Source organism: Hoplias malabaricus, chromosome Y (genome assembly GCF_029633855.1).
Source record: "Hoplias malabaricus isolate fHopMal1 chromosome Y, fHopMal1.hap1, whole genome shotgun sequence".
Lineage (NCBI taxonomy): Eukaryota > Metazoa > Chordata > Actinopteri > Characiformes > Erythrinidae > Hoplias > Hoplias malabaricus.
In genome coordinates this window covers 25,926,454-25,952,810 of record NC_089820.1, presented here as the reverse complement: position 1 = coordinate 25,952,810, position 26,357 = coordinate 25,926,454, and the positions used below count along the sequence as shown (strand labels likewise).

Genomic DNA, 26,357 nt, shown 5'->3' with positions numbered 1-26,357 from the left:
AGCAGTCAGTAAAGGGTCACAGTGGTCAGCACAGTATGGCTCACAGTGGTCAATACAAGGTCAAACCTTAAGAACACTAAGTAACACATTCTGTTCTCGGAGGAACACTAAAAAACCCACTCTGTTCTGTTAGGAACAATACAAGGTCACAATGGTCAGTACGGTATGGGTCACAGCAGTCAGTACAGGTCACAGCTCTCCTCAGAACAGTACAAACGTGGGCTGTACAAAACTACCAGATCGGTTTTGGGGTCAGTTGTGTGTTGTTTACTCACCTCTCCGTCTGTGTATTTTTCAAGGCAGATGGCACAGTCGGATGTGGAGCTGCTGCTCAGAGAATCTGAGGCTGTGCAGCTGCTCTCGCGCTGACCCTTCATTTTTGCCTTAAACTTTCTCGTCTCCATTTTCTCCAGCGCCTGGGCGGCCATTCTATTCATGGAGCTCTGGACACAGAGGAAAACGTGAGACTTTTAACCACCTCAAGGACCCACTCTGTTCTCTGAGGAATGCTAAAGAACCCACTCTGATCTGTAAGGAGTTATAAGGAACCCACACTGTTCTCTGAGGAATGCTAAAATATCCACTTTGTTATGTGATGAATGCTAAGTAACCCAATCTGTTCTCTGAGGAATGCTAAAATATCCTCTCTGTTCTCTGAAGAACGCTAAGGAACCCACTGTGTTGTTTGATGCACGTTAAGGAACCCACTCCGTACTCTGAGGAATGCTAAAATATCCAGTCTGTTCTCTGAGGAACGCTAAGGAACCCACGATGTTCTCTGAGGAATGCTAAAATACCCACTATGTGCTCTGAGGAATGCTAAGGAACACTAAGGAACCCACTTTGTTATGGTAAACGGTACCTGACTGCGTCTCTGCTTCAGTTTGATCTTGATCAGCAAAACCAGGCAAACTAGGGACACCACCACGAAGAACGCCAGGAAAATCCCCATGTCGAAATACTCCGTTGGCTGGAGGAACAAGATCAAACACAGGAGAACCATGGAATACCATTCACAAAGGAGAACCACAGAACGCCATACACACAGGAGAACCGCAGAACGTCATACACACAGGAGAACCGCAGAACGTCATTCACACAGGAGAACCACAGAATTCATACACACAGGAGAACCACAGAATTCATACACACAGGAGAACCGCGAAACGTCATTCACACAGGAGAACCGCGGAACGTCATACGTCACAGGAGAACCACTGAGATCCTGGAAAGAGAAACTCACCCGTGGAGGACGGTGCTGAATTCTGGCTCGGGCCACTTTCTGCTTATTTACAATATTCATCAATTTCACAGCGTCAGCTCCTTTTACGTAGACCACCGGCCTCTTCAAGGGGTCTTCAACAACCTGATTCAACTACAGAGAGAGAGAGAGAGAGAGACACACAGAGGGACAGAGGGAGCGAGAGAGAGAGAGAGAGAAAGACAGAGAGGAGAGAGAGACAGACAGAGAGAGAGAGAGAGAGGAGAGAAAGAGAGACACTACTGATGCCCCACCTCAAACACTATAAATAAGAATGTAAACACTTATTGACTATTGTACCTTATTCTGTTTATTCAATATTTTATCTTTTTTCTTCTCTAATTGATTGATTAATTGCCCTATTATCATTACTATTACTGTTATTGATTTTATCTATTAGTTGTATTTTATATTAAGATTTTAGGTTAATATTGATGATATTTATTTTATAAATAAAGCCAAGCTGAACTGAGATAGAGAGAGAGTTTACTCACTTCATCAATGGCATCTGGATTTTCAGACACATCAAAGATCACCGCTGTAGCTCCTCTCTGTACAGCTCTCTTAGCCTGAGAGCGAGAGAGGGAGAAGAGGGGAAGGGAGAGAGAGAGGGGAAGGGGGAGAGAAAGTGAGAGAGAGGGAGGAGAGAGAGGGGGGAGGAGAGAGAGGGACTCTTTACTGTGAAACACTAGAGCAGTAAAAACATACGCTCAGAACCAAAAAAGCTCAGCACGCCACAAAGCAACCTGCGTGGAGTCCATCAGAACAAAGCTGAAAAAAGACAAAAACAATCCATTTCTAAACACTTTTCAAAAAAAGTAGAATTACATCCAAATTCTGAACAAAACAAACACAAAACTTGAAGAATACATAAAAAAAAAGTTTTACACTTCACAGTTTTACTGAACAGAGGTTTAAAGATCAAATAAAAAACTAAAACCCGGCAAAGAATCTGAACCCGACGACGTCTTAAAGGAGACGCTAAAATGCACCAGTTCCCTATCTTTTAAGGAGGAGCGGTGTGTGTGAGTAAGAAGTGACTGTATCTTTTAACGTGGAGCGGTGCGTGTGAGTAAGAAGTGACTGTATCTTTTAAGGTGGAGCGGTGTGTGTGAGTAAGAAGAGACTGTATCTTTTAAGGTGGAGCGGTGTGTGTGAGTAAGAAGAGACTGTATCTTTTAAGGAGGAGCGGTGTGTGTGAGTAAGAAGAGACTGTATCTTTTAAGGTGGAGCGGTGTGTGAGTAAGAAGTGACTGTATCTTTTAAGGTGGAGCGGTGTGTGAGTAAGAAGCGACTGTATCTTTTAAGGTGGAGCGGTGTGTGTGAGTAAGAAGCGACTGTATCTTTTAAGGAGGAGCGGTGTGTGTGAGTAAGAAGAGACTGTATCTTTTAATGTGGAGCGGTGCGTGTGAGTAAGAAGCGACTGTATCTTTTAAGGTGGAGCGGTGTGTGTGAGTAAGAAGCGACTGTATCTTTTAAGGAGGAGCGGTGTGTGTGAGTAAGAAGAGACTGTATCTTTTAAGGAGGAGCGGTGTGTGTGAGTAAGAAGAGACTGTATCTTTTAAGGAGGAGCGGTGTGTGTGAGTAAGAAGAGACTGTATCTTTTAAGGAGGAGCGGTGTGTGTGAGTAAGAAGAGACTGTATCTTTTAAGGAGGAGCGGTGTGTGTGAGTAAGAAGAGACTGTATCTTTTAAGGAGGAGCGGTGTGTGTGAGTAAGAAGCGACTGTATCTTTTAAGGTGGAGCGGTGTGTGAGTAAGAAGTGACTGTATCTTTTAAGGAGGAGCGGTGTGTGTGAGTAAGAAGAGACTGTATCTTTTAAGGAGGAGCGGTGTGTGTGAGTAAGAAGAGACTGTATCTTTTAAGGTGGAGCGGTGTGTGTGAGTAAGAAGCGACTGTATCTTTTAAGGTGGAGCGGTGTGTGTGAGTAAGAAGCGACTGTATCTTTTAAGGAGGAGCGGTGTGTGTGAGTAAGAAGCGACTATCTTTTAATGTGGAGCAGTGTGTGTGAGTAAGAAGCGACTGTATCTTTTAAGGTGGAGCGGTGTGTGTGAGTAAGAAGCGACTGTATCTTTTAAGGTGGAGCGGTGTGTGTGAGTAAGAAGCGACTGTATCTTTAAATGTGGAGCAGTGTGTGTGAGGAAGAAGCGACTATCTTTTAAGGTGGAGCGGTGTGTGTGAGTAAGAAGCGACTGTATCTTTTAAGGTGGAGCGGTGTGTGTGAGTAAGAAGCGACTGTATCTTTTAATGTGGAGCAGTGTGTGTGAGTAAGAAGCGACTATCTTTTAAGGTGGAGCGGTGTGTGTGAGTAAGAAGCGACTGTATCTTTTAAGGTGGAGCGGTGTGTGTGAGTAAGAAGCGACTATCTTTTAATGTGGAGCGGTGTGTGTGAGTAAGAAGCGACTGTATCTTTTAATGTGGAGCGGTGTGTGTGAGTAAGAAGCGACTGTATCTTTTAATGTGGAGCGGTGTGTGTGAGTAAGAAGCGACTGTATCTTTTAAGGTGGAGCGGTGTGTGTGAGTAAGAAGTGACTGTATCTTTTAACGTGGAGCGGTGCGTGTGAGTAAGAAGTGACTGTATCTTTTAACGTGGAGCGGTGCGTGTGAGTAAGAAGTGACTGTATCTTTTAACGTGGAGCGGTGCGTGTGAGTAAGAAGCGACCATCTTTTAATGTGGAGCGGTGCGTGTGAGTAAGAAGCGACTGTATCTTTTAAGGTGGAGCGGTGTGTGTGAGTAAGAAGCGACTGTATCTTTTAAGGAGGAGCGGTGTGTGTGAGTAAGAAGAGACTGTATCTTTTAAGGAGGAGCGGTGTGTGTGAGTAAGAAGAGACTGTATCTTTTAAGGTGGAGCGGTGTGGGTGAGTAAGAAGCGACTGTATCTTTTAAGGTGGAGCGGTGTGTGAGTAAGAAGTGACTGTATCTTTTAAGGAGGAGCGGTGTGTGTGAGTAAGAAGAGACTGTATCTTTTAAGGAGGAGCGGTGTGTGTGAGTAAGAAGAGACTGTATCTTTTAAGGTGGAGCAGTGTGTGTGAGTAAGAAGCGACTGTATCTTTTAAGGAGGAGCGGTGTGTGTGAGTAAGAAGAGACTGTATCTTTTAAGGAGGAGCGGTGTGTGTGAGTAAGAAGCGACTATCTTTTAATGTGGAGCAGTGTGTGTGAGTAAGAAGCGACTGTATCTTTTAAGGTGGAGCGGTGTGTGTGAGTAAGAAGCGACTGTATCTTTTAAGGTGGAGCGGTGTGTGTGAGTAAGAAGCGACTGTATCTTTAAATGTGGAGCAGTGTGTGTGAGGAAGAAGCGACTATCTTTTAAGGTGGAGCGGTGTGTGTGAGTAAGAAGCGACTGTATCTTTTAAGGTGGAGCGGTGTGTGTGAGTAAGAAGCGACTGTATCTTTTAATGTGGAGCAGTGTGTGTGAGTAAGAAGCGACTATCTTTTAAGGTGGAGCGGTGTGTGTGAGTAAGAAGCGACTGTATCTTTTAAGGTGGAGCGGTGTGTGTGAGTAAGAAGCGACTATCTTTTAATGTGGAGCGGTGTGTGTGAGTAAGAAGCGACTGTATCTTTTAATGTGGAGCGGTGTGTGTGAGTAAGAAGCGACTATCTTTTAATGTGGAGCGGTGTGTGTGAGTAAGAAGCGACTGTATCTTTTAATGTGGAGTGGTGTGTGTGAGTAAGAAGCGACTGTATCTTTTAATGTGGAGCGGTGTGTGTGAGAGAAGCGACTGTATCTTTTAAGGTGGAGCGGTGTGTGTGAGTAAGAAGCGACTGTATCTTTTAATGTGGAGCAGTGTGTGTAAGTAAGAAGCGACTATCTTTTAAGGTGGAGCAGTGTGTGTGAGTAAGAAGCGACTGAATCTTGTTGGTGTCTGAAGCGTAACTTTTCGTCTGTAAGTGTTTGTAACTCAAGTTGTTTAGTTTTGTAGTATTGTCGCTAATGCAGTTAGCGGTCTCCTGAGTTTGGAGACACTTCCACCTTAAGTGATCAGAAACAGCCAAAATAAGTCAGTGTGACCCCCCTATGGAGCAGGAATAGAGCAACATCCTCATCTCGGTTGGTGCTTTTCAGCGTTTGGAGTCTCTCCGTTGTCTAAAAACCTCCAGATGGCGTTTCTCTGCCGTGAGCAGAGAGAGAGAAAGCCTAGCACCGGACCCAGACCCTTTGTTTTTTTACCCATTTACAGACACTGGGGCTTCGTAAACACATTAGAGCGGTTTCCAGAGCAAACCGACTGCAGAGCAGCACATGGAGAGGACACACACTCAGAGCTTTATACACAGGGTTTTTAGATTAAAATCGTGAGCTACGCCTTTAAGCCCAACACTATTTAACATCATTAAAAACAAATTGGCCACAGTTCTGTAGCGTTCTGCAGCACCTCGTCTCTCTACACCACTCGGAGAACCTGCACCTGCTGGAGCAGCGCTGACAAACAAATGTCTCTCTCTCTCTCTCTGTTCTCCCAGTCCCTCTCTTTCCCTCTCTCTGACTGGAGGAGCATTAAACGAGTGCAGAGGAGAAAGCCTTTGATTTTCTTCCCTTTAATAATCACCCAGAGAGATTTCCTTCCTTTTATTCTTATAAACCCTTTGAACTAAATACTCATTCCCTTTTTTCTCTCCCTCCTCCCATACCTCTCTACCCCCTAATGTCTCTACTCTTGTCTTATTCTTTTTCTTTTTATGTTTCCATTCATTTTTGCTTCTTTCCTGATTCCTGTTCATTTTCTCATTTTTTGTCTTAAGCCTCCCCCCCCTTGCCTTCTCTTCCTTTTCTCTCTTTCCCTCTCCCCACTCTCTCTTTCTCTAAGGCCCCATTGGGTCTCTATTTACGCCCTCGCTCAGTAACTGGGTGATCAAGTGTTGTGGAGTATAATAATGCTCTCTCTCTCTTATTGAAGAGAGGTTCCTCCAGGGCGTTCAAACATCACAGAAGGAGCTTCCCAGTGTCCATGACAACCAGCGCAGTGGGGGGTGGGTGGATGGAAGGGGCTACAACCATGATTTCATACTTTGGGGTGAAGTGTGTGTGTGTGTGTGTGTGTGTGTGTGTGTGTGTGTGTGTGGAGCCCTGCCTGCTGAGAGAAAACCTTTGACACAGAGCAAAGAAAAACCCACTGAGATAATATCAGCACAAACACAGATGAAAGCAGACCCCCAGAGCTCGGGCCCCAGCTTTAAAATGCTCTCACACTTCATAACCGCTCTACTCCAAACCGCCCTAGCAACTTCACATTCCACCTTAAACAGTACGCCTCAAAACACATGCAACAGATCCCCCTTAAATAGTGTGGCTACAGACATCTCTACGTTCCACCTTAAATAAAAACACACAGCTGCGTCTCAGTGCACTGTCTGTCCTCCTCCTCAATCCATGGCTGAGGGGCCCTTGAGCAAGGCACCAAACCCACAACTGCTCCCTGGCGCCGGGAATGTCTCCCCCTGCTCTGGGTGTGTGTTCACAGCCCCTTGTGCACTTGTGTGGGTGTGGGAGTGTGTGTGTGTGTGTTCACTGCCACAGATGGGGTAAATGCAGTGGTGGCTAGTAACAATGAAAATATAATGCGTTACTCTAAGGACTTTTTTCATGTATCTGTACTTTACTGAAGAATTGTCGCACAAAAATGGACATACTTCAGTAAAGTAAGGGTAGAGAAGGGTAGAAAACCACCCCTTTCCTACCCCTCTACAATTTCAGCACAGTGCTGTAAAAGGTAATTGCACCAGGTGCAGGGAAAACACAATGAGTGAAAAACTATGATATACACAAGAGTCCTACACCATTGTGAAAGTTTATACTGCAACTCTGCACTTACACCTCTAAACCACTAGGGGTTGAGGTTCAAATATCTTCTTTAACCCTATGTAGTACATAGTGTAGTGGGGTTAACTACGAATCTCTAAGGTGCACTATTAAGGGAGTGTAGTGTAGAGAAATTAATATTCTTGGGCTTTTTAACCATGTTCTCACCCAGACACATACACTCCTCACCCAGACACACACACACACACACACACTCCTCTCCCAGACACACACACACACACACCTCACACAGTAACACACCCACGCACCTCACCCAGTAACACTCACACACACCTCACCCAGTAACACACACACACACTCCTCTCCCAGACACACACACACACACCTCACACAGTAACACACCCACACACCTCACCCAGTAACACTCACACACACCTCACCCAGTAACACTCACACACACCTCACCCAGTAACACTCATACACACACACCTCACACACTCCTTATCCAGACACACACACACACACCTCACACAGTAACACACCCACGCACCTCACCCAGTAACACTCACACACACCTCACCCAGTAACACACATACACACACACCTCACACAGTAACACACACTTCACCCAGTAACACTCACACACACAACTCACCAAGTAACATACACCTCACCCAGTAACACTCATACACACACCTCACCCAGTAACACTCCCACAAACACACCTCACCCAGTAACACTCACACACACACACCTCACCCAGTAACACTCGAACACACCTCACCCAGTAACACCCGCACACACCTCACCCAGTAACACCCGCACACACCTCACCCAGTAACACTCACACCTCACCCAGTAACACTCTCACACACACACCTCACCCAGTAACACTCTCACACACACACCTCACCCAGTAACATTCACACACACACCTCACCCAGTAACACTCACACCTCACCCAGTAACACTCACACACACACCTCACCCAGTAACACTCATACACACACCTCACCCAGTAACGCTCACACACACACACACCTCACCTAGTAACGCTCATACACACACCTCACTCAGTAACACCCATACACACACCTCACCCAGACACACACACACACACCTCACCCAGTAACACACACACACACTCCTCTCCCAGACACACACACACACTCCTTATCCAAACACACACACACCTCACACAGTAACACACACACACCTCACCCAGTAACACACACACTCCTCTCCCAGACACACACACACACTCACACACACCTCACACAGTAACACACCCACGCACCTCACCCAGTAACACACACATACACTCCTCACCCAGACACACACACACACACACACACACACTCACACACACCTCACACAGTAACACACCCACGCACCTCACCCAGTAACACTTACACACACCTCACCCAGTAACACTCATACACACACACCTCACCAAGTAACACACATACACACACACACACCTCACATAGTAACACACACCTCACCCAGTAACACTCTCACACACACACACCTCACCAAGTAACATACACCTCACCCAGTAACACTCATACACACACCTCACCCAGTAACATTCATACACAAACCTCACCCAGTAACACTCATACACACACCTCACTCAGTAACACCCATACACACACCTCACCCAGTAACACTCACACACACACCTCACCCAGTAACACTCACACACACACACCTCACCCAGTAACACTCGCACACACCTCACCCAGTAACACTCGCACACACCTCACCCAGTAACACCCCCACACACCTCACCCAGTAACACTCGCACACACCTCACCCAGTAACACTCGCACACACACCTCACCCAGTAACACTCGCACACACACCTCACCCAGTAACACTCGCGCACACACCTCACCCAGTAACACTCGCACAAACACCTCACCCAGTAACACTCGCACACACTCCTCATCCAGTAACACTCACACACTCCTCATCCAGTAACACACACACACTCCTCACCCAGACACATACACTCCTCACCCAGACACACACACACACACACACCACCCAGTAACACACACACACACTCCTCTCCCAGACACACACACACACACACTCCTTATCCAGACACACACACACACACCTCACACAGTAACACACCCACGCACCTCACCCAGTAACACTCACACACACACCTCACCCAGTAACACTCACACACACTCCTCACCCAGACACACACACACACACCTCACCCAGTAACACACACACACACCTCACCCAGTAACACACACACACACACTCCTCTCCCAGACACACACACACCTCACACAGTAACACACCCATGCACCCCACCCAGTAACACTCGCACACACCTCACCCAGTAACACTCGCACACACCTTACCCAGTAACACTCGCACACACCTCACCCAGTAACACTCACACCTCACCCAGTAACACTCACACCTCACTCAGTAACACCCATACACACACCTCACCCAGTAACACTCTCACACACACACCTCACCCAGTAACACTCACACCTCACCCAGTAACACTCACACCTCACTCAGTAACACCCATACACACACCTCACCCAGTAACACTCTCACACACACACCTCACCCAGTAACACTCACACCTCACCCAGTAACACTCACACCTCACTCAGTAACACCCATACACACACCTCACCCAGTAACACTCTCACACACACACCTCACCCAGTAACACTCACACCTCACCCAGTAACACTCTCACACACACACCTCACCCAGTAACACTCTCACACACACACCTCACCCAGTAACACTCACACCTCACCCAGTAACACTCACACACACACCTCACCCAGTAACACTCACACACACCTCACCCAGTAACACTCGCACACACCTCACCCAGTAACACCCGCACACACCTCACCCAGTAACACTCACACAAACACCTCACCCGGTAACACTCACACCTCACTCAGTAACACCCATACACACACCTCACCCAGTAACACTCTCACACACACACCTCACCCAGTAACACTCACACACACACCTCACCCAGTAACACTCACACACACACCTCACCCAGTAACACTCACACACACACCTCACCCAGTAACACTCCTACACATCCCTAACCCTGTAACACTCGCACACACCTCACCCAGTAACGCTCACACACACACCTCACCTAGTAACGCTCATACACACACCTCACTCAGTAACACCCATACACACACCTCACCCAGACACACACACCTCACCCAGTAACACACACACACACTCCTCTCCCAGACACACACACACTCCTCTCCCAGACACACACACACACACTCCTTATCCAGACACACACACCTCACACAGTAACACACCCACGCACCTCACCCAGTAACACTCACACACACCTCACCCAGTAACACTCACACACACTCCTCACCCAGACACATACACTCCTCACCCAGACACATACACTCCTCACCCAGACACACACACTCCTCACCCAGACACACACACACACCTCACCCAGTAACACACACACACACACACACCTCACCCAGTAACACACACACTCCTCTCCCAGACACACACACACACACACACACACTCACACACACCTCACACAGTAACACACCCACGCACCTCACCCAGTAACACTCACACACACCTCACTCAGTAACACTCATACACACACACCTCACCAAGTAACACACATACACACACCTCACACAGTAACACACACATCACCCAGTAACACTCACACACACACACTACTCACCAAGTAACATACACCTCACCCAGTAACACTCATACACACACCTCACCCAGTAACATTCATACACAAACCTCACCCAGTAAAACTCATACACACACCTCACTCAGTAACACCCATACACACACCTCACCCAGTAACACTCACACACACACCTCACCCAGTAACACTCACGCACACACCTCACCCAGTAACACTCGCACACACCTCACCCAGTAACACCCACACACACCTCACCCAGTAACACTCGCACAAACACCTCACCCAGTAACACTCGCACAAACACCTCACCCAGTAACACTCACACCTCACCCAGTAACACTCGCACACACCTCACCCAGTAACACTCGCACACACCTTACCCAGTAACACTCATACACACACCTAACCCTGTAACACTCGCACACACCTCACCCAGTAACACTCATACACACACCTCACCCAGTAACGCTCACACACACACCTCACCTAGTAACGCTCATACACACACCTCACTCAGTAACACTCGCACAAACACCTCACCCAGTAACACTCGCACAAACACACCTCACCCAGTAACACTCACACAAACACACCTCACCCAGTAACACTCACACACACACACCTCACCCAGTAACACTCGCACACACCTCACCCAGTAACACTCATACACACACCTCACCCAGTAACACTCGCACACACCTCACCCAGTAACACTCGCACACACACCTCACCCAGTAACACTCGCACACACCTCACCCAGTAACACTCATACACACACCTAACCCAGTAACACTCATACACACACCTAACCCAGTAACACTCAAACACACACCTAACCCAGTAAAACTCATACACACACCTAAACCTGTAACACTCGCACACACCTCACCCAGTAACACTCGCACACATCTCACCCAGTAACACTCGCACACACCTCACCCAGTAACACTCATACACACACCTAACCCAGTAACACTCATACACACACACCTCACCCAGTAACACACACACACACAAACACCTCACCCAGTAACACTCATACACACACACCTCACCCAGTAACACACACACCTCACCCAGTAACACTCATACACACACACACACCTAACCCAGTACACGCTCATACACAAACACATGACCCAGTAACACTCACACACACACCTCAGCCAGTACACACCCACACATCACCCAGTAACACTCATACACACACCTCACCCACTAACACTCACACACCTCAGCCAGTAACACTCACAAACACCTCACCCAGTAACACTCACACACACCTCACCCAGTTTCACACACACACATACACACCTCACCCAGTAACACACACACACCCCTCACCCAGTAACACTCACACCTCACACAGTAACACTCACACACACACACCTCACCCAGTCTCTCACTCACACACACTCACACACACACACACACACACACACACACACACACACACCTCACCAAGTCTCTCACTCACACACACTCAATCATACAGGTACACAATATAAATTTCACAAAGAAAAACAATGGCCTTGAGGTTTCCATTGATGAAGAATGGCCCCACTATCTTCGTACCCCATATACCACACCATACCATCAAGATGTGCACACCATTGTTTTTCTTGTGAAATTCCCAATACGTTTGATGTGTCACATGACCCTTTTCCCATTGAAAAAACAAAAGTTGGATCCAAAATGGTCGACTTCAAAATGGCTGCCATGGTCATCACCCATCTTGAAGTTTCCCCCCTCCCATATACTAATGTGCCACAAACAGGAAGTTAATATCACCAACCATTCCCATTTTATTAAGGTGTATCCATATAAATGGCCCACCCTGTATATAAATATTTATATTGATATATAAATACTGATATTATTATTAATACAGATATGAATTCAGAGACAGTGCAGCTATTGATACTGATTCAGGTGATGAACCATTTTGACTGATTCACTTCTGGAATGGTGGTGTTGCAGTTAGAAGCGGTGGAGGTTTGAAAGTGAGCTTGAGGCCAGAGGGACGCTGGTTCAATTTCCAGAACAGGCAGGAGTCACTAACCCCAAACTGCCCCTGCTGCTGAAGGGGGTGCAGCCCCATGCTACGGTTTAGTGTGTGTGTTCGTTTCCCTTAGTGTGTGTGAGTAATAGTGTGTGTGTGTGTTTACTTGGAGAATAAATTCAGAGAATCAGTTTCTTTAGGGGATCAATAACGTGACTGTTGTAATGATCTGAAAGCGAAGTTGATTGGAGTGAAATGTTGAATATTTTAAAGTGCAGTGGGTTGTCACTCGGACCCTCTGTTACTAACCAGCGCTGGTGTTAGCGCTCTGAAGGCTAGCACCAGGCTGCATCAACCCTTAGCCACGTTAGCTTCAGAGCTACAGTAAAAGCTAAATCAGTAAAGCATTGGCCCTTGAGCATGACTCAACGGGGGTCTTACCTTCCCCAGAACAGTGAGACAGCTGGGGTCCAGCTCCGGCTGCTCCAGCTTCACCACACCGACCCAGCCGTACTCGTACAGGTCCTCATCATCGTTATTATTACACAGACCCAGAGGATGCATCTGCAGACAGACACGCAGACATACCTCTTAACATCTCACACTTTACAGGGAAACAGCACAACACAACCCCCCCACACACACCTTGGAAAGGCTAGCCCAACGCTTTAGCGACAGCAGAAACACTCAGAGCCTGTGGCAAGGAATTCAGTCCATTACGGATTACAAACCCTTGCCACAGACCTGTGACAGCACCTCCTCTCTGCTGAACGACCTGAATGGGTTCTTCGCTCGGTTTGAGGCACTAAACCACACCCCAGCACATAAATCCTCAGACAAGGTGAAGAGTGTATTCAGCAGGATTAACGCTCGGAAAGCTCCTGGACCTAACAACATACCTGGCCGTGTGCTGAAGGACTGTGCTGGCGAACTTGCAGAGGTGTATTCTGATATCTTCAACACCTCAGTGAGTCAGGCTGTGGTCCCTGTATGCTTCAAAGCCACCACTATAATCCCTGTTCCAAAAAGTCATCACTCTCCTGTTTCAACGACTACCGCCTGGTTGCACTTACCTCCATCCTCATGAAGTGCTTCAATCGGCTAGTCATGCAACACATCAGGTCTTCCCTCCCCCCCTCCTTGGACCCATACCAGTTTGCATACTGATCAAATCGTTCGACTGATGATGCTGTCTCCACTGCTCTCCATTCAGCCCTTACTCATCTGGACAAGAAAAACACCTATGTCAGAATGCTTTTTATTGATTTCAGTTGTGTTCAACACAATCATGCCCCAACAACTCATTCAGAAACTGGACAGTCTGGGACTGAACACATCACTGTGCAACTAGCTGCTTGACTTCCTGGCTGGAAGACCACAGGCAGTACGGGTTGGCAGTAACTCGCCTAGCACCATCACTCTGAACACGGGGGCTCCCCAAGGATGTGTGCTGAGCCCTTTTCTGTTTACTCTGCTAACCCACGACTGCTCTCCATCACACACCTCCAACCTCTTCATCAAGTGTGCGGATAACACAACTGTGGTAGGCCTCATCAGCAACAACGATGAGTCCCACTACAGCAGCGAGGTGAGCTGGCTGGCCGCTTGGTGCAAACACAACAATCTCTCTCTGAACACTGAGAAGATCAAGGAGATTGTTGTGGACTTCAGGAGAACTCGCACACAACATGCCCCTCTATCCATCAACGGGGCTGCTGTGGAGAGGGTGAGCAGCACCAAGTTCCTGGGTGTGCACGTCACAGAGGACCTCTCCTGGTCCCATCAACACAGCATCACTGGCCAAGAAGGCTCACCAACGGCTCTACTTTCTCCGCAAGCTAAGAAGAGCAAGAGCTCCCACCCCCATCATGATCACCTTCTACAAGGGAGCCATGGAGAGTATCCTGACTAGCTGTTTCACTGCGTGGTACGGGGCCCCACAGCATCCTGCCGTAGAACCCTCCAGCGTATTGTGAGACATTTTACAGGGAAACAACAAAACACAACACACCGACACACACACCCCTTAACATCTCACACTTTATAGGGAAACAACACAACACAACACAACACAACAACAACACACACACACACACACACTCCTTAACATCTCACACTTTATAGGGAAACAACAAAACACAACACACACACACACACCCCTTAACCTCTCACAATTTACAGGGAAAAAACACAACACAATGACACACACTCACACCTTGACATCTCACATTTTACAGAGAAACAGTAAAACAACACACCGACACACACACACACAATTTAACATCTCACACTGGTGTTAAAATTGTGTGTGTGCGTGTTACTGCGTGAAGTGTGTGTGTGAGAGACAGGCTGTAACAAATTGGGTGCTTGTTCATTTTGGGGTGTTTCTGATTTTCTTGTTGCTGACTTTGTAAGATCTCCTTCCTGTGTAAAGTTGGATAATTGCCTTAGGAAGGATCTAGTTTTAATTGCTGAGACTTATCAGGTGTCTGTTCCTCATCATGGTAAGAGAGATTAGATTAAAACTGCTTTACTTCATCAGTTGGTTGCTTTTAGGGTGTTGCCAGATGGAGAGGAGGCAGTCAGTTCGGAGGTTGCGGAGGGTGCAGGTGCTTTCTCACTGGTTGTGGAGGAGTCTACTATCAGTTCTGCACTACCCAGCATAGGATCCAAACTTCCTGATCCTCTGATAGCAGTGCGCCTTAAGGAGTTGGATTTGGAGACACGGTGGCAGGAGCCTGAGATACAGTTACTTAAGGTGAGGGCTCTGAAGATTGAAGCTGAGAAGTCTCTGAGGTTATACCCACTGCAGACTGAGCCTTCAGGTGCAGGCACTGCAGTAGGTGACCCTTTGTCACTACAGCTGGGTGCTTCTTCGGTGTCTGCTGAAAGGAGAGCTTCTGGCCCTGTTTCCATATCTTCTGGCCCTATTTCTACTCCTTCTGGCTCTGCTTCCTCACCTTCTACTCTGTTTATTCCTTTGCCCGCTGCTGCTAATTCTTCTGTGACTTCACCAGAACCGGTTGCTGCATTTGATGTGAGTAAGCGTATTAAGTTAGTACCTCAATTTAGAGAATCAGATGTGAATTCTTATTTTTCTGCTTTTGAATGCATTGCCCCTGTTTTGCATTGGTCTAAGGAAGTCTGGCCACTGTTGTTGCAATGCAAGCTCAAGAGGTATGTGCAGCGTTAACTTTAGGTCAGAGCTTGGATTGATGATGTCTGGATGAAGGGTATAAGACTTTCTTATTGGTGGGATTCTATCGTAGAGCAGGACCTTGATTTGCAACCTGTTAAAACATTACGAGATACTGGGGCTGCTTGCCATTCTCAGGAAAGCCGTTTTGTGAGTCTTCTTTTTTAGTACGGGGCATTGAAATGGGTCATCTTTCAAGCTCCCTTGCACGCAATTTATTTGAAGTCTAGTTTAGTTGCAGGTCTTGTAAAGATCGCTGTGCGAGCTGAGTTGCCAGTTGCAGGTGTCGCCCTCATCCTTGGGATTGATTTGGATGGAGGAAAAGCGTTTCCTTTACCAGAAGTGAGTGTGATGCCTGAAACGGGTTGCACAGACCCCGAGTTGTGCCCTGTCTGTGTGGTAACACGGGCTCAAGCTCGTAAAAATCCAGAGGGTTAGCCCCTTTTAGGGACATTTATGGCACCTTAAGGTCCATCAGCTGTGAGGGAGACAAACACAAGTTGTAACTCAAGTATTTGGAAAAGTGAGTAAGATGGGGTTAAAAATCAGCAGGGTGATGCATCTTTAGCCTTGTGTTTTGCTAAAAGTATTTCAGAGGGGATATAAATAAATCGGCTGTTGCCTACTCTGTGAGTGATGGAGTTCTAAAGGGAAAGTGGGCACCTAGAGGAACCTCTGATTTGGGTTGGAACACCATTCATCAGATCATTATTCCAGAGGCTTACATAAGTCCTGTTTTGAGCCTGGCACATAAAAATACATTTTCTGGGCATTTGGGGGTTACTAAGAAACTACAAACGTATTTTGAGACATTTCTTCTGGCCGAGACTCAAGAGTGATGTTGTTACGTTTGCCAACATGTAGGTAAACCCAGTCAATTAATCCCACCAGCTCCCCTTCATCCAATACCAGCAAATTGGGGCAAACCTTTTGAGAAAATCAAATCTGGATTGTGTGGATCTATTGCCAAGAACAAAAGCAGGACACAAATATCTGTTAACAATAATGTGTTCTGCTACTCGTTATTCTGAGGCCATTCCATTACGCACCATAAACTCTAAGGCAGTGGTTAAAGCTTTGGTGAAACTTCTGCTCTACATTTGGTTTATTCAAATAGATGAGGGTTCCATTTTCATCTCTAAGATCTTTTCACAAATGCTTAATGAGATGGCAACTAAACGTCAAGAAGCTAGCAAGAAGCTAAAAACTCATTAGTTTAGTTTATCTTTTGGTAGTTAATGCTCCCCCATAGATAAAGGCGGTAGATCCAGGGCTTCCATGGACACAGGGAATTATAGTAAACTGAGACGCTGGTGTCGTCCACTGCTTCACGCGATCACTCAGGTTTGTTGACGGCGGAGCGGAGGGATGCCAGTGTTTCAGGAAGCTCCTGTGTCTGTGTGTCCTTCTGGTTCCACTCCTTTTAGTTAAAGCTGTCATAGTCAGATCTGCCAGAGTCATTAGTCACACTCTGGAAATGTTCACATACTCTGCTCTACATTCACCCAAACAGATCACTACTAACTCCATCCCTCTACATTTACCAACATCAGCTGTAAAATGCGCTATACAAATAAACTTGATTTGATTTGTTGTATTGTACCGTTCCATTATGTATTGTACTGTTATGTATCGTACCATTATACAGCACAGTCCAACACACAAACACACCACCATTCACTCACCAATACACACACACACATAGAACCCACCATCAAGACACAGAACACAAAACTAAACCCGCTGCTGGACACACTAATCAACAGCTGACCACCCAGAACTGAAGAATTAACAGCAGAGACCTGTCTGTGAGGAGTGTGGTGTGTTCTCCCTGTGTCTGTGTGGGTTTCCTCCTGGTGACTGTCTGTGAGGAATGTGGTGTGTTCTCCCTGTGTCCGCGTGGGTTTCCTCCGGGTGACTGTCTATGAGGAGTGTGGTGTGTTCTCCCTGTGTCTGTGTGGGTTTCCTCCTGGTGACTGTCTGTGAGGAATGTGGTGTGTTCTCCCTGTGTCCGCGTGGGTTTCCTCCGGGTGACTGTCTATGAGGAGTGTGGTGTGTTCTCCCTGTGTCTGCGTGGGTTTCCTCCGGGTGACTGTCTGTGAGGAGTGTGGTGTGTTCTCCCTGTGTCTGCGTGGGTTTCCTCCGGGTGACTGTCTGTGAGGAGTGTGGTTTGTTCCCACTGTGTCCGCGTGGGTTTCCTCCGGGTGACTGTCTGTGAGGAGTGTGGTGTGTTCTCCCTGTGTCTGCGTGGGTTTCCTCCGGGTGACTGTCTGTGAGGAGTGTGGTGTGTTCTCCCTGTGTCTGCGTGGGTTAACTCTGGGTGACTGTCTGTGAGGAGTGTGGTGTGTTCTCTCTGTGTCTGCGTGGGTTTCCTCCGGGTGACTCTCTGTGAGGAGTGTGGTGTGTTCTCTCTGTGTCTGCGTGGGTTTCCTCCGGGTGTTCCGGTTTCCTCCCATGCTCCAAAAACACACGTTGGTAGGTGGATTGGAGACTCAAAAGTGTCCGCAGGTTTGAGTGAATGTGTGAGTGTGTGTAGTCCTGTGAAGGACTGGTGCCCCCTCCAGGGTGTGTTACTGGCGCCCCATACAGGGTGTGTTACCGCCTTGTGCCAAAGTGATTCCAGGTAGACTCCAGACCCACCGTTGCCCTAAACTGGATAAGGGCTACAGACAATGAATAAATGAACCTGAGTTACAAACCTCTCGCCCTGACCCCTGTGTTTCTTCCTGATGCTTAGATACAACAATTACCCTGCCCCTAGATCCCTAAACACCCCCCAGCCCCGGCCAAACATGCTTCCCCTCAATTCCCCCCCCAAATCTAACCCAGTACTCATCAACCCTCCCCACCACAAAATGAGTGGAGGATTTCCTGGAATAACAAACAGTTCTGCCAGGAGATGGGGGTGGTGGAGTATCTGATCAAAGGGAATGGGAAAGGGAGACCCCCTCCCCCTCCACACACACACACACCCACACCCCTGAGGCCTTGGACACTTACGGTGCTTTGACCTTGCAGCTCTTGGAGCTTTTCAAACATTGCTCAGAGTCTTTCACACCAGGCCAAGAGCTCTGCGCTCCACTGGGCTTAACCCAACACCGCTACACTATGCTACACACCAGCTGCACACAGGTTTTATAAAGCCCCACCCTCACTGACACCCCCACCAATTATAACCCCCAGGAAACCTAATCAGCACACCCCCAAAACTAAAACAACCCCCCCCCCCCCACCCAAAAAAAAAAAAAAAACCTCTACATGTCCCTCACCCTTTAACTAACACACACAGCCCTCGAAACCCCCACCCACCATACCCCAAAAAATGGGAGGAGAGGGAGGGGCAAGAGAGGAGGAAAAAGAAGAAAAAGGAGGAGTTTGCCCTGTGCCTTCTCATTTCCCAAGTGCTGGAAATAACTTCAAAAGGAACAACTGCTAAGAGAGAGAGAGAGAATTGTAGAGTGACAGAGAAAAAAACTCTAGACAGAGAGAGAGAGAGAGAAATGTAGAGAGAGATAGAGTTACAGTGCGGCAGCTGGGGGAGCTGCAGGTGGGGCCAGTCCTGACTGTAATTTTATCTCAGAATAGGAGCTATCTCTTTCTCACAGAGACAACTTCCTGTCCTTTTTCCTCGAGACAAAACCCATTGAGGCACAGGTGCAGAACCCTCAGCGAAGGCCCCGAACCCAAACCCCACGGCGGCCCGGACCTCAGCCAAGGCCCCGAACCCAAACCCCACGGCGGCCCGGACCTCAGCCAAGGCCCCGAACCCAAACCCCACGGCGGCCCGGACCTCAGCCAAGGCCCCGAACCCAAACCCCACGGCGGCCCGGACCTCAGCCAAGGCCCCGAACCCAAACCCCACGGCGGCCCGGACCTCAGCCAAGGCCCCGAACCCAAACCCCACGGCGGCCCGGAACCTCAGCCAAGGCCCCGAACCCAAACCCCACGGCGGCCCGGACCTCAGCCAAGGCCCCGAACCCAAACCCCACGGCGGCCCGGACCTCAGCCAAGGCCCCGAACCCAAACCCCACGGCGGCCCGGACCTCAGCCAAGGCCCCGAACCCAAACCCCACGGCGGCCCGGACCTCAGCCAAGGCCCCGAACCCAAACCCCACGGCGGCCCGGAACCTCAGCCAAGGCCCTGAACCCAAACCCCACGGCGGCCCGGACCTCAGCCAATGCCCCAAACCCAAACCCCACGGCGGCCCGGACCTCAGCCAATGCCCCAAACCCAAACCCCACGGCGGCCCGGACCTCAGCCAAGGCCCCGAACCCAAAACCCATGCCGGCTCGGACCTCAGCCAATGCCCCAAACCCAAACCCCACGGCGGCCCAGACCTCAGCCAAGGCCCCGAACCCAAAACCCACGCCGGCTCGGACCTCAGCCAATGCCCCGAACCCAAATCCCACGGTGGCCCGGACCTCAGCCAAGGCCCCGAACCCAAACCCCACGGCGGCCCGGACCTCAGTGGAAGCAGTGCAGTGACACCTCAAAGAGCTGAACCACACCAGAAGTGTAGGGGCAGTGGGGGGAGGAAATGAAGGAACAGAGAGAAGCGTCAGCTCGGTAACTCAGAGACCCCCGTCAGCACCATTCACATAAACTGGGCCACATGTTGTTTCCCGGGAAACGGCATAAACATACAGTCCGACATTTAATATCCCAGAAATATTCAAACACGTGGCGCGAGTAAACACCACCCCACTCACACCATCAGCAGCTCCACAGAGGTTACCTTTCACACTCTCCCTCCCACAAACTACAGAACCAGAGTCCAGAACCAGCCAATACACTGCACAGAACTGGGAGAGCTGCAGATCTAAGTTAAGAGAACGGCAGGAACAAGAAAACATTCCAGAAAAAAAAAACACTTTTATCTAAACATCAATATTTTATCTACAACATCAGAGACATCAGAACTGAAGGCACCAGGAGAAAGGTCATTAATTCCATCAAACTACAGTTCTGTAAATAAAACACTTCCTGAAACACCCCTCGCGGCCGAACTAAAGACCCACACTTGGTTTAACGGGAGGTGATTTACTCAGGAAGTCTGTGTCTGGGACCTTCTCTGCTTCAAGAGGCATCTAAATGTGAACCGAGCTCAGATCAAATTCTTCAACACCAGGCCCAGAGAAGCCTTTGAAGTTCCTCCTACGCTTTGAAGGCTGCGGCAAGTCAAGCTCTTGGAAAAGCTTCAGAGCCGAGGAATGCAGAGCAAGCCGCTGCCCGGCCAAAAGGAATGCGATTAACACCAGGCTCCGCTCCCTGGAATCACAAACATCCACAGCAAACACCAACAGCCCCCTCCACACAAACACACACAGGGAACGGGAGTCACTCTGGAACCAAAGCTTTCAGCTGTTCCACAAACATCTGGAAAAACTAATTTCAATTCCCTAAGAATTGTCTTTAATGACAATTAGAAACAATTAACATTAAAAAGGGCAGAATATTAATGATTTCACTTTAAATTTATTTAATGATTTCCAAGTGTTCACTGAGTACTGTGCTACGCACTTCCCCCAAGAGACACACCTCCCCAACACACACACACACCTCCCCAACACACACACACACACACCTCCTCCAACACACACACACCTCCTCCAACGCACATACACACACACACCTCCTCCAACACACAAACACATCTCCCCCAAAACACACCCCTCCTCCAACACACACACACCCCTCCCCCAAAATAAACAAACACAAACCTCCCCTTAGACACACACATCTCCCACAATGCAGACACTCACAAATGCAGACACACACACACTCTTCCCACAACACCTCGCCTGAACCCATACACAGACCCACACTCACACTCAGAGCAGTAGGTGACAGGTTTAATGTTAAATAGATGAAGATTTACTGATCCCTGTTTGCGGGGAAAGAAGGTCATTTCATAAAGTGCAGTAAAAATGGTTCATTCTCCTGAATCTCGACTGTACTCTGTAAATATAAACACAGTTAGAGTCTGACGCCTGCAGTTCGCTCCAGAAAGGTGGAGACAGAGGTGAGTTTGAGCCCCATACCCTTTCCTTTACTGACGTTGTGGGAGCGTTTGGGAACTGAGGAGACTCAGCACTGCAGGTTTTTGAGTGGAATTTCTTTAAAAGTTAAACTTAAAAGTTTCAGAAACCTCTTTAAAATCCTAGGAGGATTTATTTTATTTTTTGTATGGATTAGGGGTGGGCGATATGGCCCTAAAATAATATCACAATATTAACGATAACAATATTTTAGGCAATATGAAAAAACACAATATTATAACAAAATAAATATTATATTAGTATTGATTATATTAAATTAATAACATATTTAATTTCTTATTTAAATTCTATTTTAGTATACATCTAACAAGTTCAAACATTCAGAAAAAAACAACAAATAAATGTGTAAACACTTGCTTATTTTGTAAACAAACGTAAATTATGAAGATTCTGACATCCTATAAAAAATATTTAGAATATTAATATTTTATATATTAATATGTATGCCGCGTTATGCAATAGAGATGGAAGTAACGATCGGCTATGTATCGGCATCGGCCGATTTTTAATCAAAATATGAGATCAGCAATCGGCCGATATTTCTCAAATTTAGCCAATCCCGAGATAGCGTTTCATCCAGGAGGAGCCTCCTTAAAACCCCATCAGCCAAGACCCTGCAATTCCTATCTGAACTGTTAGAAAACATGTCGTCAGTCTGGCAGTTATTTTCCTTATGTGACACAGACTCATCCAGTGCGTTTTGTAAAATCAATGTGTCTCCTGGGGGAACCAAAGCAAAGTCATTTAACACTACTAATCTGATACGGCACTTAAGAGTACACCACGCGGTACAACAGCAGAGCTAGCATTGGCAGCTAGCACAAAACAAATAACCCAGAAAACCGTGCAGACCACATTTAACCGGTACAAAAAGTACAGCAGCAACAGCCAAAAGGCTAAAGTAATCACAGCCAAAGTGATGGAATTTGTAGCGCTAGATAACCAGCCCTTTTCGGTTGTAGAAGACAAGGGATTCTGCCACTTAATATCCCACGCTATGCCATTCCAAGTAGGAAATACTTTTCAGATGTTGCTCTTCCCGAGCTGTATCAAGCGGTTTACACACACATAGATCATCTCCTGCAAAATAACATTACATCACTGAGCTTTAGAAGTGATATATGGATTTCCGACGTCAGCCCGACCTCCATGTTAAGTCTAACACCTCAGTGGATTGATCCAGACTTTGAGTTACATTGCGTTCTGCAGTCACGAGAGTTTACAGGCTCTCACACGGCTAGTGCTCTGATGGCAGAGTTCGACAGCATGTTTAAGTTGTGGTCAATTCGAAAGAGTAAAATACATGTCATCTTGAGAGACAATGCACGAAACATCAACAAAGCACTGCAAGATGCAGAATTACCAAGTTTGCCGTGTATGGCGCATTCAATACAGCTAGTAGTGAATGAAGGGGTTTTGTCACAACGCAGCATCAATGATATTGTGGCAACTGGAAGACGGATTGTTGGCCACATCAAACACTTACCTCTGGCTTATTCACGCCTTCAGAGTATCCAAACTCAGCTGAGCCAGTCTGTAAAGAGGCTTCAACAGGATGTTCCGACAAGATGGAACAGCACCTTTTACATGTTACAGAGTCTACTGGAACAAAAACGTGTGTTGGGTGCTTACGGAGTCGAATATGATCTGCCGGATGCCTTCACTGCCAATCAGTGGGGGCTGGTTGAAAACATGTTGTCGTTGCTCTCACCAGTCGAGGAGCTAACTAAAGAAATCAGCGCCTACTCCACTGCCACTGCTGACGTAGTACCCTCCATCAGAGGCGTTTCTCCAAAACGTTTTCTACAGAACTGTTCTGAAAAGGATCATGGCGGCAAAACATCAAAAGCTAAAAGATATCCTTTTGGAAGCAACCGAGCAGGGGTTCAGCACCAGAGACAGAGACCCTGTACAGTGTGGCTACACCTTGATCCGAGGTGAACATTTTGAACTAAATTATGCCTTTTTACATAAGAGATAATGTAATTGATTTTATTAGCCAGATTTAACGTTGACCATGTGTTCTTTTTAAATGCCAGATACAAGAACCGCTATTTCTCCGGTGAATTCAAAACGCAAGCAAGGGAGCAGCTCATGTGTTGAGCGCGCAAACAAAACGGGAGCCGTGTTCTGGTGAAGGAATGCCATGTCAGATGAACACAGAGAAGCCAACAGAAAAATCACGAATAGATTCCTTGTCTACCATGTTCAGTGAAATACTGGAGGTTCAGGAGAGCAACAGTCCGATCGCATCTCAAGGGCGCAGCTATCAGTCAGAGCCCACCATCCCACAGAGCGCTTGAGCACTAGCGTACAGGAAAAGCAATGAGGCTCATTTTCCCGTTCTTGCCAAAGTCGCTCGAGCCTACCTCGCTGCGCCTTGCACAAAAGCGTGGATAGTGAAAGACTGTTTAGCGTCGCTTCAAATATAGTGACTATGAAAAGAGGAACAGACTGTCATCACAGAAAGCTGCAATGTTACTCTGTGTGAAAAAAAATCTGCCTTTAAAGCTCAACTTTAAGAAACAGAGGTTCGGCAGATGGGCCTTTTCCCTATTAAAACAGGCCGGTTGTTTAATTTCAAACTTTCCATATATCTGCTGTTTTATTTAATCTATAATTCATACATGACCTAACTGCACATTTCCAGTGACGCTATGCAGACATTTTCTTATTGTCCACAGGAGGAGGAGGAGGACATCGCCGCCCCGTTCTGCACAAGGGGTATGGCACTGTGTCCCAGACTCTGCCGTCTCCTGTGATGACCTTCAAATCAAGTCCATTCGGAGCCTCCAACACAGAGCCACCATTCCAGGCGTCCGCAGTACGCTGACCTTCCTCGATTCCAGCTCTCCCCCGCCGCCTACACTCTTCTGTACACCCTTCCTGCCCTGCTCTCCCTCCATCTGTCTCTCTCCAGTCTGACTCTCGGAGGCCCTTAACTTTGTGTGGATTTTGTTTGCTTTTGTTTTGAGTTGTAAATGGTTTGGTGTGACACAAGGTGGACAAACAGACAGAAGTTGTGAGGAGGCCATGAGCTCAGGAACTCCAGAACAGTCTGAGTTCTGACTCAGAACTCTCCCCCTCCCACTCCCTCTTTCCATCCACTTATCAGAGCCTCATCTCCGGCTAGTTGAGAGGGGGAGATACCATGCCCTCTACCCCGCTCTGTTGGCTCAAAGCTGGGCACAGTTCAGCGCATCCTTTGATGTTGAATGCAGCTGCTGATGGTATCGGACGCCTCTTTCCCAGGACAAGAGTTTCAGCTCCATAATGAAACAAGAGAGGAACAAGCTGAGCACAGAAATGGAGAGGAGATGAAGGAGGGAGACAGCGGCACAGAAGAAACAGAGGGAGAGAAAAAAGCAACAGAGGAGAAACGAGAAACAGGGAGTAGCTGAGGTAAAAGAGCTGAATAATGAAGAGAAAACAGAAATAGAAATAGGAGACGAGAGAGAGAGAGAGAGAGAAATAGAGGAGAAAAAAGGGCCAGAGAAACAGAAATGGGGAGAAAAGAAAAAAGAGATGAGAAATAGAAGGACAAATAGAAGAGAAACTGTGAGAAAGAATGAGAAACTGAAAGGAAGAGTGTGATACAGCAAAGAGAAACTGAGGGAGGAAAAGAACAAGAGAAACAGAGGAAAAAAAAGACAGAGACTGGGTTCCCATCCAAAACTGCAGAAATGTTACGTGTGGAAGAGAAAAACCCCACAGCAGAGGTGTCCAAATTCCAGCTCCCGGCCTAACAGCGGCCCGCTGTAAGATTTTAATTGGCCTGCTGCAGGGTCCTGGAGGTTGTGGGTTCAAGTCCCGCTCTGGGTGACTGTCTGTGAGGAGTGTGGTGTGTTCTCCCTGTATCTGCGTGGGTTTCCTCCGGGTGACTGTCTGTGAGGAGTGTGGTGTGTTCTTCCTGTGTCCGCGTGGGTTTCCTCCGGGTGACTGTCTGTGAGGAGTGTGGTGTGTTCTCCCTGTGTCTGTGTGGGTTTCCTCCGGGTGACTGTCTGTGAGGAGTGTGGTGTGTTCTCCCTGTGTCCGCGTGGGTTTCCTCCGGGTGACTGTCTGTGAGGAGTGTGGTGTGTTCTCCGTGTCTGTGTGGGTTTCCTCCGGGTGACTGTCTGTGAGGAGTGTGGTGTGTTCTCTCTGTGTCTGTGTGGGTTTTCTCCGGGTGACTGTCTGTGAGGAGTGTGGTGTGTTCTCCCTGTGTCTGCGTGGGTTTCCTCTGGGTGACTGTCTGTGAGGAGTGTGGTGTGTTCTCCCTGTGTCCGCGTGGGTTTCCTCCGGGTGACTGTCTGTGAGGAGTGTGGTGTGTTCTCCCTGTGTTTGCGTGGGTTTCCTCCGTGTGCTCCG

The 26,357-nt window shown here is 47.7% G+C and overlaps 1 protein-coding gene across 2 annotated transcripts in view; it reads right to left on the bottom strand.

Moving 5' to 3' along the window:
• The window catches only part of LOC136679802 (E3 ubiquitin-protein ligase znrf3-like), a 139,803-nt gene that overhangs the window by 7,806 nt on the left and 105,640 nt on the right, over positions 1–26,357 (bottom strand). The window contains exons 2-6 of one of the 2 annotated variants that reach the window (XM_066658481.1): positions 13,196–13,318; positions 1,756–1,830; positions 1,244–1,375; positions 863–970; positions 276–443 (exon numbers count right to left, since the gene is read on the bottom strand). In XM_066658481.1, the coding sequence (XP_066514578.1) occupies positions 276–443; positions 863–970; positions 1,244–1,375; positions 1,756–1,830; positions 13,196–13,318 (606 nt within the window). The remainder of the gene's footprint in view (positions 1–275; positions 444–862; positions 971–1,243; positions 1,376–1,755; positions 1,831–13,195; positions 13,319–26,357) is intronic. The other variant, XM_066658482.1, reaches the window with a different exon arrangement.